Here is a 13,567-nt window from a genome sequence, read left to right as displayed (position 1 = left end):
AGCACTTAGCTCCTAAAGTAGCAGCGTCACACATAACGAAGTGTGTCATTTTTTCTACACCCCAGCACCAGAGCTATGATTTAGAGATTTTTTGCCTGGGAATGGGGAGTAGCTGACCATAGAACAGAGGTCTTCAAATCCAAAGGAAGTTATTTCCTTTGAAACGGAGTGTGGAGAAATTCAAGCCTAAAGGTTCTCTCAAAAATAGTGTAGGTTGGTGTCTTCTTCCTGCCTTGTCTTCATTGGTTTTGTTCTCAGAGCTGCCAACAGCAAGATGTCTTCAGGAAATGCCAAAATTGGGCATCCTGCCCCCAACTTCAAAGCCACGGTTGTTATGCCAGGTGGCCAGTTCAAAGACCTCAGCCCATCTGACTACAAAGGAAGATACGTTGTGTTCTTCTTTTACCCTCTTGACTTCACCTTTGTGTGCCCCATGGAGATCACTGCTTTCCGTGACAGGGCAGAAGAATTTAAGAAACTCAACTGTCAAGTGATTGGTGCTTCTGTGGATTCTCATTTCTGTCACCTGGCATGGATCAACACACCCAAGAAACAAGGAGGACTGGGACCTACGAACATTCCCTTGGAATCAGACCCTAAGCGTACCATTGCTCAGGACTATGGAGTCTTAAAGGCTGATGAAGGCATCTCATTCAGGGGCCACTTTATCATTGATGATAAAGGTATCCTTAGGCAGATGACGGTAAATGACCTTCCTGTCGGCCGCTCTGTGGATGAGACTCTGCGACTGGTTCAGGCCTTCCAGTTTACTGACAAGCATAGGGAAGTGTGCCCAGCTGGCTGGAAGCCTGGCAATGATACCATCAAGCTTGCCGTGCAGAGCAAAGAATACTTCTCTAAGCAGAAGTGAGCACCAGGTCATTTTAGGGCTGGGCTGCAGTGGGTGGCCATGAAAACAAAATCTCTTTTGTACTATTGTCATACTTAGAACATAAGACTTTAGACTCTGTGCAGATGTGGTATGGGGACAGGACAGGCCTTTCCTGCAGGGGTTGGGGAGGCCGGCCTTTCTTCCTCTGGAGAGAAGGGCCTGAGCTGTTATGGGGCAGGTCAACTGTTATGTACAGTAGTAGGGCATCACTTTTTGTCTTTTGTTGTTTCTATTAAACTTGAACTGAAAAAAAAAGATAGTGTAGGTTGTAGTGAAAGGCATCAATAGGTTAACTGGAGATATATGCTAAGCTCTACACTGGCTAGCTTCACAGGAAAAAATGGAAACAGAAGAAGCCTGCCTGGGGCCAAAACAAATTCCAAACACTGACTGCTAACTATCTCTTGATTGCATGTTTGTGAAGCAATTCAAAAGGCACTGGAATGGCACTGTTTTAAACAATAGAGCAGGGGGGGCCGGGTGGCTCAGTCCTTAAGCATCTGCCTTCGGCTCAGGTCATTGGGTGGCTCAGTCGTTAAGCGTCTGCCTTCGGCTCAGGTCATAATCCCAGACTCCTGGGATAGAGCCCCGCATCGGGCTCCCTGCTCGGCAGGAAGCCTGCTTCTCCCTCTCCCACTCCCCCTGCTTGTGTTCCCTCTCTCGCTGTGTCTCTGTCAAATAAATAAATAAAATCGTAAAAAAAAAAAAAAAAGAAAACAATAGAGCAATAAGCCTGCAATTAGTGGAGATTAATAGCTGGTTGAGGGCAGGGAAAAAAACATTCAAAGGAGGAAACCACGGTCATCCCAGGTGACTGTGGGCATACCCAAGGCTGTGTTCCCTGAGGAGAAACATGAAGCTTCACACTGCAGGGGGAGAAATAGGCTTACTAAAATAGTCCAGCCAGTGAATGTAAAAGGAAACAAAGAAATAAAAATAGAAAGCCTGGGAACAGTACAGTTCCCAGAAATGCTACAGTATATTATACAAAATGCCCATTTTCTAACAAAAAATTATGAGACATGCAAAGAAGCAGGAACATGTTAGTATAGATAAAGAGGGGGCATTTTATAGTGATAAAGGGGTCAGTCCACCAGGAAAACACAATTATAAACATATATGCACCTAACAATAGAACATTAAGATACAGGTAGCAAAACAAACAGAAATTAAGGGAGAAATAGATAATTCAACAATCACAGAGATTTAATGCCTCAGTCCAATAATGGACGGAACAGCTAGGCATAAGATCAAAAAATATATAGAAGGCTTGAACACACTACACACCAACCAGACCTAATAGACTTAAGAACATTCCATCCAACAACAGAATAGGCATTCTTCTCAAGTGCACATAATAGACTTTAAGTTAGGCCATAAAGCAAACCTCAATACATTTAAAAGGATAGAAATAATACAAAGTATGTTTTCCAACCACACTAGAATGAAATTAATAATCAATAATAGAAATGAACTTCGGAAACACACACACATGGAAACTAAGCAACACACTCCTAAAAGCCGGGGTGGGGGCTGCGGGGGGTGGTGGTCCAGGAGAAAGCAAAAGGGAAATTAGGAAATGCATTCATGATAAATGACATATACTTATGGAATGCAGCTATAGCAGTGTTTAGAGGCAAATTTGTACCTGAAAATACCTATATTAAAAAAGAAGAGGGGTGCCTGGGTGGCTCAGTCAGTTAAGCATCCAACTCTTCATTTCCGCTCAGGTCATGATCTCAGGATCATGAGATCAAGCATCTAGTCAGGCTCCATGCTGGGCATGGAACCTGCTTAAGATTCTCTCTCTCCTCTCCCTCTCCACCCCCCCCACCCCCGCTCCCTTCTCTCTCTCTCTAAAAGAAAAAAGAAAAAAAAAGAAGAAAGATCTCAAAAATCAATAACCTAATATTCCACCTAAAGACACTGGAGTAAAAAAAAAAGCTATGCTTAAAGCAAACAGGAAGAAGGAAATATCAGAGCAGAAATTAATGAAATAGAGAACAAAAATAAATATAGAAAATCAATGAAACTAAAAGCTGTTTATTTGAATAGTCCAGCAAAATTGACAAATCTTTAATTACATTGAACAAGAAAAAAAGATAAAATCTCAAATTAAAAATTAGAAAGGAAAGAGGGAACATTGCTACTTATCTTACAGAAATAAACATTATAACTGTATAGTATTAGCAACTGTATGCAAATAAATTAGATTTCTTAGCTGAAATGGGTGGATTTCTAAAAGACACAAAGTACTGAAAAGACTCAAGAATAAGCAATCTGAGTAGACCTCTAATGAGAGAAGAGATTAGCTTATTAATAAAAATAATTGCCCTCAGAGAAAATCCCATGCCCAGATGGCCTCATGGGTGAATTCTACCAAGCATTTAAGGAAGAGTTACTACCAAATTTTCAACTCTTCAGAAAAGTAGAAGAGGAGGGAACACTTACAAACTCATTCTATATGGCCAGTCTCACCTTGATACCCAAACCAGAAAGTACATCACAATAAAGGAAAACTACAGACTAATATCTCTTAGGTATATAGAGGCAAAAATCCTCAACAAATTACTAGCCAACTAAATCCTGAAATATATAAAAGAATGATATACCATGACTACGTGGGTTGTATGCCAGGAATGTAAGGTAGATTTACTGTCTGAAAATCAATTAACATACGCACCATCACACAGAAAAACGCACCACAGATAGAAGAAACTTCACATGATCATCTCAATTGATGCAGAAAAGTATTTGACAAAATCCAATACCCTTTGATTATAAAAACCCCCAATAACTAGGAATAGAAGGGGGCTTTCTTAAAGGACACCTATGAAAATCCCAAAGCTAATACCATACTTAATGGTGAAAGATTGGATGCTTTCTCCCCAAGAGTAGGAATAAGATAAGATTATCTGGACTGTTATCACCACCTCTGTTATCAACATTGTGCTGGAAGTTCTAGTTAGGCAATTAGGAAAAGAAAAAGAAGAAGAAGAAATGAAAATAAGAGACATTCAAATCAGAAAGGAAGAAGAAAAACTCTCTATTGGCACATAACCTCATTGCGTATATCGGAACTCCTAAGGAATCCACTAAAAAATCTATTAGAACTAATAAACTAGTTCAGCAAGGTGCAGGATACAAAATCAACATGCAAAAATCACTGTAATTCTATACACTTGCAATGAACAAGCTGAAAATGAGATTAATAAGAATGCTATTTACAATAACATCCAAAAGAATAAAATATTTAGAAATACAATTAATAGAAGAAGCATAAAAGTCAATGCTACAAAGACATAATTCAAATAAATAGGGTATAGTTTAATGAAACAAATCCTGTGCTCATGAATTATAATGTTTAATATTGTTGTAATGGCAATAGCTGATTCAATACCCTCTCTTTTATAATCCCAGTTGGCTACTTTTTATTTTATTTTATTTTTTAAAGATTTTATTTATTTATTTGTCAGAGAGAAACAGAGAGAGAGCACAAGCAGGGGGAACAGCAGGCAGATGGAGAAGCAGGCTCCCCGCTGAGCAAGGAGCCTGAGGTCGGGCTCTATCCCAGGACCCTGGGATCATGACCTGAGCTGAAGGCAGACGCTTAACAGACTGAGCCCCCCAGGCATCCCTATAAGTGTTTCATTTGACATTTCTATAAGCAGATGATGAGAGTGGAGCTGCCAGGGTTTGGGCTCAGGCAGGTACGGTGCCAAGCCATGCACACAGTTATGCCAATCTGGGGACATACGGTCCCTTCAGGGCTGTGTAAATTGTAAATGTTGTGCAGCTGGTTAGTCAGACATATGAAGAGGAAAAAAAAAAAACAAAACCTCTGAGCATACATGTTACAATGTGGCTTATTTGAAAAATGCTATTTGTTCTTAAACTTCAGTAGGAGCCTGAACCCAGGAACAAAACAAAAACAAACATGTTGGATATTTCTTAGGAATTTGTATATAAAAAACAGCTCTAATGTAGCCAAACACACTAACTAACTAAACTAAATACTATCTCTTCATGGGGAGGGAACACTAAAACTAAGGGTTAATCTTCATTCCAGCCTCATTGTTAGGATGTTCAACACTTTTTAAGACAGGGTATCCAAATGGTACAAGCAAGCACTCAGGCTAGAACCTTCTGTTTCCTATCAGGGTAACTTTACGTTACTTACATAGCCTTTCTGGCACTCCTTAATAAGATGGAAGGTACAACATTCTTAAGTAGCCAAGATACAAGGTTAAATGCTTATTAATATCAAATTTTCCTGCCCAAGAGTTAAAACAATTACATTGTCTAACAGCTCTCATTTGGCACAGTGCCCACATTTTACTCTGAAACTTTATGGAAGGGAACTTTGTATGGAATCAGAGATTCATCCTTTCATCTGATCTTCCAGGCCAATATATCCTCTGTTAGCAAGAGAAGCACCAGGTTGTGAACACCAACAGCGTCAAGGGACACAACAATGGATCTTCAGTAAAGAGATCAGCTATCCACCAGGCCCACTCTGGGCCAATGCTTTTCCCTCAGGAGGCACAGAGCAACCTATAGAATTCCCTAAAGGGGGGGCCAGTTATTCTTAGGGTAAGTGCATTGAAGGCCTCCTCAAGATTTTGCAGTGGTTCATATTCCCCTAAATTTGCTTTAGGTCAGAGCTACAGGATTACCTAACAGAAGAGTCTGGAGTCACAATAATTCCCATATCAAGAGGACAATGTGGGCTTTTAAATAAGAAACTATATGTACCATTTAGCCAAATCTCTGAAATGTCCTGGATTTGAGAACCCTGAATTTAAAATTTAGACATTTAGACAAGAATTTCTCCAAATTATAGGAGTCCTGAGTTGTTCGCATCCTCCAAACATGAGGCAATTAATTTGCAAATAGAAGAGCTTATTCCTCCTGACTCAGAGGCACTGTCTAATTTTCGAGGTGAGCCAAATCATGATTGGCTTGATGAATATTTGCTTGTGGATTATGGCAAAGCCTTCCTTTCTGTGTTCTGCCTTTCTGCCTGCAATTGAAAATTCCTACATTTTCCTTGGGGAACCAGTCTTTGTAAGTAAATTGGAATCACTCTGATTTTTCTAGTAGTTAGAATATGTACATGTTCCTAATATTTGTTTCATATGTTGTTTTTGAGCACAGAATTTGGGTAAGCATATTGAGAACCATTCAGTGCTAGTAGAAAAGACTCCAGATGGTATATTCATAGATTAAATCATGTAACTCTATTATTATATCTGGTTAATTCTATCTGGAACTCTGTCTATTGTGTCTGGAGAGAAAATTACAGAAAAGATGGTCAGTTTCTCTATGCTTTGAGAAAATTAAGAGTCAGAATAGGCCAACCTGTATTTCCAAAATGACCAAGCTGTTTCAGCTTCTCAGGTGTCTCTTGAGTTGAGACTGAATTGAGGTTCCAGAATGATTCTTTCCCCAGAATTCCCCAGAATTCTTTTCTGGCTTATATGGGAAAATTCCATAGTAGTGGATAGCAAATTCTTCCATAACTTTTCATGAATTTCAATTCCTGATACTTACTTTTATTTTAAATGTAGTGCACACACATGTATAATCATTTGTCAGTTTAAAGAATGTGAAAAAAAGAACACACTTTCTGAATCTCTTGCAGATATGTTTGGCCTAGGATGAATACTGTGAGTGCCATATTAGCAGAAGTATGGCTAATAATGTTTGTTGTCAGTTTGGACAGATTCATTTATGACACACAAAACATACTAGATGATTTGTTCATTGTTGTAAGGATTTCCAAATCTAGTGAAAGATCTCCTGATCTTTATCCACATATACAAAATGACTTTCAGAATTTATTCTCAATGCAGGTGGCAGAAATGCATAGATTACCACTGAAAGACCACTTGAAGGAAGAAGGGCCTTGACCCTGATTGGATACATTTCTTTATGCTGTAAGTTATTGGTCATGTGAAGACATGGTCTTAATATGGTCAGGTGAAGCTAACTAAAACCTTTATTTAGGTGAGAGAAGAATGGATGCCAATGAATTCATTCAGTGAATTCAATTCCTGTCTCCATAAGGTAAAAAATGAAGAGTCTAGATGTTTTGTTCCTTTCCGAATGATGACAAAGTTCAAGATTCTCTCTACAGACATCACATGGCATCTATCCTGTACTGATACACTGAGGACATAGTCAAGATTGCTATGAAGTACAAAAAGGTTGTTAAGATATTCCAAATCACCTAAGCTTCAATAAAGCAATGTTTGCTAATCAGCAGTTTTCATGTTTCAGTTTTGGTGTTAGGGATATCAGGAAAAACACAGATAATGGGAGCTCATGTCATTGTGTGAATACAACTGCAAATTTGAACATGTGTATAATATAGTGGTTAATTATGCCACACAGTGACTTATATTTGATCTGTAGTGGAAGCCAGGGTGGGATATTTCATCACCATTGAGAAATGTCAATCATTTGTGAAGGACAGCAAGCAGGGTCAATGGCAGAAACTCACTTTGTTCAATCCTTCAATCTTTTCTTTATACATGATTTTATTTTATTTTTTTAAGTTACTTAAGTTTTTTTAAAGTTGGATTTATTTAAGTAATTTCTACACCCATCATGGGGCTCAAACTCAAGACCCTGAGATCAAGAGTCTCATGCTCTTCTAACTTCCATGGACTTCCATGGCCTCTGCACAAGGATGACACTCAAGTTTCTGAAAAAAAGGCAGAGCATTCCTTTTGATGGGTTTGAAACACTAACAAGAACAGGAACATTTAACCCTTCTTTTACACAGTTGTAGACAGACACAAGAATAGGAAAAGAGCACGTTTTTTTCCTATTAGAAGCTTTACCTCAAATTATTATGCAGGGGTGGTGGTATAGAGATTTTCCATCATTCATGATGGTAACCATGGGCAAGTACCATAAAAGAACCCAGAGGAATCACAAGGTGGATAGGATGACAGATTTCTACTTTCTTCCTAAATTAAAAGATAATTTAGCCAAGGTTATAGAATATGCAAAAGCTTCCTTATACTTCTGGAGAATATAATACCAGAGATATGGACAAATAGCACATTACTCTCATCTTTGGATTTCTTGACATGGGCTCTATAAATATTGTGTGCTATTTTTCTATTATTATTTGTCAAGTAGTAGAAATGGGAGTAAGGAAGCTAATGTCACTACAGAGTAACTGGTATTAGCAAAACACACAAAGTATAATTTGGGAGCCAAGAGAGTAAAAACCCCATATTTATAGAAAAATCCCATATTTTATATTAAAGGTGAGTATTTATATGGGCAAGTGAAGGTTTATTATAAATCAAAATATTTCTCCAAACAGAAAGCACATGCTTCATTAGCAAAGTCTTTGGGGAGTGGTGGGTAAATAGGAATTAAGATTTGCCCTCACGCTGAGAAAAGAGTGTGCAAAGCTTTAGCACTCAACACTGTGGCTGTCTGAACAGCAGAGATAAATGATTATCTCTGTCAACATCATGCATTTTACCCCATCATAGAAACCCATCTGCAAGAAAGAGCAGAAAGATGCCTTTTAGGGTGATGTATCATTATCTCTTCATACAACAGGGAGTTCTGTCTTATTGAGCAAAACCTACATATACCAAATTCCCACAGCCTACAGTGCCTAATAGAGACACAGATCATATACTGCTTGCTGCTTTGGGGGAACTTCCTTGGAAAGACTCTGAGACCGACTCTGAGGTACTGATGTTCCCAGGTCCTGAATGGATATCGAGTTAAGACTTAATGTTGTTTTGGGACAGAGGTATGTATTTTTGTATTCTTCTTTTGTTCTTATTTACATGGCTATTCCTTTGGCCTGTAAGAGGGCATGTCAATTCCATGCCAGTCCCTAAGACTCATACAAATTTTCCTGGAATTTTTCCGTGGGAGGAAACCATAGCAGTAGAATAATCTTATAAAAGCTACTTTTTATAAAACTAGTTATTTGAGAAGGATATAAATGTCTAAGGGGATTTTTTTCCATTAAAAAAAATGATTGACTCTCTAGCAGCAAACTTAATGTTACAATTTTAAAGGCCCATAGAACTATTTCAGATTGCACTTTGAAATGATCTCAGCCATGTAGTCATTTTCAAAAGACAGAAAACAATTGGCCTAAAAATCATATACTATCTAGAATTTGCAACACAGAGTACCTTTCTAGTGGTCCCTAAGTCTGGCTTGCTAGTTTTTTTAGTGCTGCTTTATTCAATTTTATGTAATGAATGATTACTTTGACATTTTTTTTTTGTCAATGAAAGAACTTTGATCCAAAAGGAGGATGTTCTTGATCTGGAATTATATTCTCTGCATAATCATTACTCTTGTTGAGAAAAAGTATATGGCATTGAGTGGACTCTCAGTTCCAAAGACTGCTTTGTAAATCAGGTATCAATGAAAAAATATTTGTTAGGATGTTGAGTTTACCATTATGAAGAGTGAATCACAATTTGTTCAGAGGAACATGACATTTTTGCTTCGGATATGATTAATAATAAGGAACAGGATTAAAGATTTTTTTAAAAAGTAAATTAGATAGTAAGGGCAGTATCATACTGATTATTATATTATCAAGATAGAAGAAAAAATACACATATATTTCATACCTAATGTAGATCTTCTGTTGATAACAAAAATAGAGATTTTGAGTATGAGAAGACAGTGTCAGTAACTGTCATTGAAACTGTCATTGAATAAAGTCAGAATATCATAGAACAATTCTAGATAAAGGATCACTGGCCTGCGTTAAACACAAATGCTTCTATTCCCACTTGGATCTTTATGCAAATTCAACATCTAAATACTAGCTTTCAAATGTGCATGACTTCTTCCCTCCCATTTTCCATTTGAAAGTAATTACAGTTGACCTTTGAACAACACAGGGGGATTCTGGGCACCCTCCCCACAGTAGAAAATCAGGCATAACTTTGGACTCCCCCAAAACTTAACTGCTAATAGCCCAGTGTTGACTGGAAGCCTTACTAATAACATAAACAGTCAATTAACACATACATTTTATATTACATGTATTATATACTATATTCTTACAATAAAGTAAACTAAAGAAAATGTTACTAAGAAAATCATAAGGAAGAGAAAATACATTTTTAGTACTGTACTATCATACTGTAAACATCCACATATAAGTGGACCTGCGAGGTTCAAAACTCTGTTGTTCAAGGTTCAGTTGTATAATGTTTACTTTTTTTTTTGGTCAATCGTCTCAGAATACAAGGCATTAATTTCTATAAAACAACTATCACATTTTACAGAACTTCACAAAGGTAGATAGAAGAAATATTTTTTTATTGCTATTGTTTTAATATATTTTCCTGGTAAATTCGAACATACCTGTACACTGTACAGCTAGAAATTTTACAGTGAATTCCAGAGGAAAAGTGAAATTGTAGCTCCATGGACTATACCAAGTTTCCCATGATTTCACTTCAAAGAGAAATGTACACGAAACAGAGTATATCTATTGTCATTATGATGAAGACAGAAAAGGCGATACTTTTTTTTTTTTTAAGATTTTATTTATTTATTTGAGAGAGAGAGAATGAGAGGGAGAGAGCACATGAGAGGGGGGAGGGTCAGAGGGCAAAGCAGACTCCCTGCCGGGCAGGGAGCCCGATGTGGGACTCGATCCAGGGACTCCAGGATCATGACCTGAGCCAAAGGCAGTCACTTAACCAACTGAGCCACCCAGGCGCCCAGAAAAGGTGATATTTTTTGTTTATACTCAGGATGGTCCATATGTTCGAATAGAAAAAGAAGATTTCTTGCTGTCCAGAGAAGAAAAGCATTCCTAATATGTGGGTATTTTGCTTAACATTTCTGTAGGCAGATCATGAGTAGAAAAGCAAGGGTTTGTAGGCTCAGGCAGATGTGGTTCCAAACCACTTACCCAGCCACACCAGTGCAAAGACATGTGGTCCCTTCCAGGCTTTCTGTGAGTGGTGTGTAGTTTGTGAGTTAGTCAGGAGTATGAAAAGGAAGCAAACTCTGAGTCTAAGAGCATGCATGTTACAATGTGGCTTGTTGAGTCAAATGCTATTAGTTCTTAAACTTCCGAAGGAGCCTGAACCCAGAGACAAAACAAAAATAACTATGCCAGATACTACCTAGGAACAGAGGTGTAAATGAAAGAATTCTACATAGCAAAACAAAGAAACAAAGTAACAAATACTTTGTTGTCTCTCCATGGGGCAGGAATACCAGGACTAGTGGGCAATATTAATTTTCAGCTTTATGGCCAAGATGGTCAACATTATTTCAAGACAAAAGGATCCATAAGACACATGCACTCAGGCTAAGATCCTCAGCTTCCTATAACATAAATTTACATTACTTACATAGCCTTTCTGGAACTCAGTATAAAAGAGAATATGTCATTCTGAACTGCCTGAGATACATTGCTAAATACTTAATCAATGTCAGATTTCCCACTCAAGAATTTAAACAATTGCATGGCCTAATTTCTTACATTTAGCACAGTACCTACGTTTCACTTTAAAATATATATGAACACTAACTATTGCATGGAATCAAAGAGACTAATCCATTTATCTGATCTTTCTGGCCAGCACATGCTTCCCATGTGTTGACTCAGCACCACCAATGAGGGGAGCAACAGGTTGTGAAGACCAACAACATCAAGGGACACAACAATGGATCTTCAACAAAGAGATCCAGCCATCCGCCAGGGCCAGTCTGGGCCAATGCCTTTCCCTCAGGAGGCACAGGGCAGTCTGCAGAATTTCTTAAAGGGGAAGCCAGTTATTCTTGGGGCAAGTACTAATGAAGGTCATCTAAGGATTTTGAGGTGGCTCGTATTCCCCTGAATTCGCTCTGGATCAAAGCTACATGATTACCTGGGAGAAGAGTTTGGAGGCTGTGGAGAAAGGGGAACCCTCTTACACTGTTGGCGGGAATGCAAGTTGATACAGCCACTTTGGAAAACAGTGTGGAAATTCCTCAAAAATTTAAAAATAGAGCTACCCTATGACCCAGCAATTGCACTACTGGGCATTTACCCCAAAGATACAGATGTAGTGAAAAGAAGGGCTACATGCACCCCAATGTTCATAACAGCAATGTCCACAATAGTCAACCTGTGGAAGGAGCCAAGATGCCCTTCAACAGATGAATGGATAAAGATGTGGTCCATATATACAATGGAATATTACTCAGCCATCAGAAAGAATGAATACCCAACTTTTGCATCAACATGGATGGAACTGGAGGAGATTATACTAAGTGAAATAAGTTAAGCAGAGAAAGTCAATTATCATATGGCTTCACTTATTTGTGGAACATAAGGAATAGCATGGAGGACATTAGGAGAAGGAAGGGAAAACTGAAGGGGGGGAAATCAGAGGGGGAGATGAACCATGAGAGACTATGGACTCCAGGAAACAAACTAAGGGTTTCAGAGGGGATGGGGGTGGGTGATGGGTTAGCCCAGTGATGGGTACTAAGGAGAGCATGTATTGCATGGAACACTGGGTCTTATATGCAAACAATGAATCATGGAACACTACATCAAAAACTAATGATGTACTGTATGGTGACTAACATAACATAATAAAAAAAAGAAAGTTATTGCTATGTAGTTCTTATGATATCTTTGTCTTGTTTTGGTATTGGAGTAATGCTGACCTCATAAAATAGAAGGGATTATGTTGAATTATTTTTTTCCTTAAATATTTGGTGGAATTAGCCAGTGATATGGCTAACCAGATGGAGTTGGTTTTGTTATTGTTGTTGTAATGGTTTTGTCTATACATTCAATTTCTTTAAAAGGTATTAAACTATGGAGATCATCTATTCTTGAGTCAATGTTGATAATTTGTGTCTTTCAAGTAATTCTATTTCTTTCCAGATGTTAAATTTATTTCATAAATTTGTTCACAGTATTTCTTCATTTTCCTTTTAAAATCTCTGCATTCTGAAGTGATATCCGTTCTTTTATTCCTTACATTGATAACTTTTGTCTTCTCTCTTTTTTCCTTGGTTGTTCTGAACGAAGTTTACTCCATTTTGTTGATTTTTATTGTAATGTCATCTTAATACAGTTATATGTTAATACTTTGCTTGGTATATTTGAGCCTGATCATTGAGATAGATAGATGATAAATAGATAGATAGATAGATAGATAGATAGATAGATAGATAGATAGATAGATAGACAGATAGCTATTCCTGAAATTTAAATATCATTGGAAATATATTTATTTTTTGTTTTGTTTATGTTTATTTTATTTTAGTGAAGGTATAGTTAATAAGATGCTAAAGCAAAGACCAAGAGAAGTTGGTTGAAAATATGAATTTCCTAGAAATTGCTCCAAAGGAAATAATTTTATTTAGTAAGTTAAAAGAATAAATACAGTCTTTGTCAGATTAATGGAAAGAAATGGAAAGAGAATGTGTGGAAATAAAACCATCAGTTGGTATTGAGGATTATGGTTATAATGCTTCTAATTTTGTGCAACAAAACATGATGTATATCAACTTTGTCTGAATATACCAGAACTGCTTATCTGGAGTTCTAGGTGTGGAAATAACAACAAATGAGGAAACACAGAGGTCAAAACATAGATTTTCCTCCCCCACATATTGGTACAGTCTTTGATAGTCACAGAAGAGATA

General features: G+C 37.6%; 1 protein-coding gene across 1 annotated transcript; it reads left to right on the top strand.

Moving 5' to 3' along the window:
• Positions 1-259: 259 nt before the first annotated feature.
• On the top strand, positions 260-886 carry LOC118015614 (peroxiredoxin-1-like). The gene has a single exon (XM_035012355.1). It carries the CDS (start codon positions 275-277, stop codon positions 869-871), a length of 597 nt encoding a protein of 198 aa, XP_034868246.1. The 5' UTR covers positions 260-274; the 3' UTR covers positions 872-886.
• The last annotated feature ends 12,681 nt before the right edge of the window (positions 887-13,567 follow it).

The sequence above is a fragment of the Mirounga leonina genome, unplaced genomic scaffold (genome assembly GCF_011800145.1).
Source record: "Mirounga leonina isolate KUSES-001 unplaced genomic scaffold, KU_Mleo_1.0 Mir_166, whole genome shotgun sequence".
Taxonomy (NCBI): domain Eukaryota; kingdom Metazoa; phylum Chordata; class Mammalia; order Carnivora; family Phocidae; genus Mirounga; species Mirounga leonina.
This window is presented reverse-complemented; position numbering and strand designations above follow the sequence as displayed.

What these genes read in the sequence shown, in the direction of transcription:
- LOC118015614 (XM_035012355.1), top strand. Translation starts at nt 275, where the DNA reads ATGTCTTCAGGAAATGCCAAAATTGGGCATCCTGCCCCCAACTTCAAA.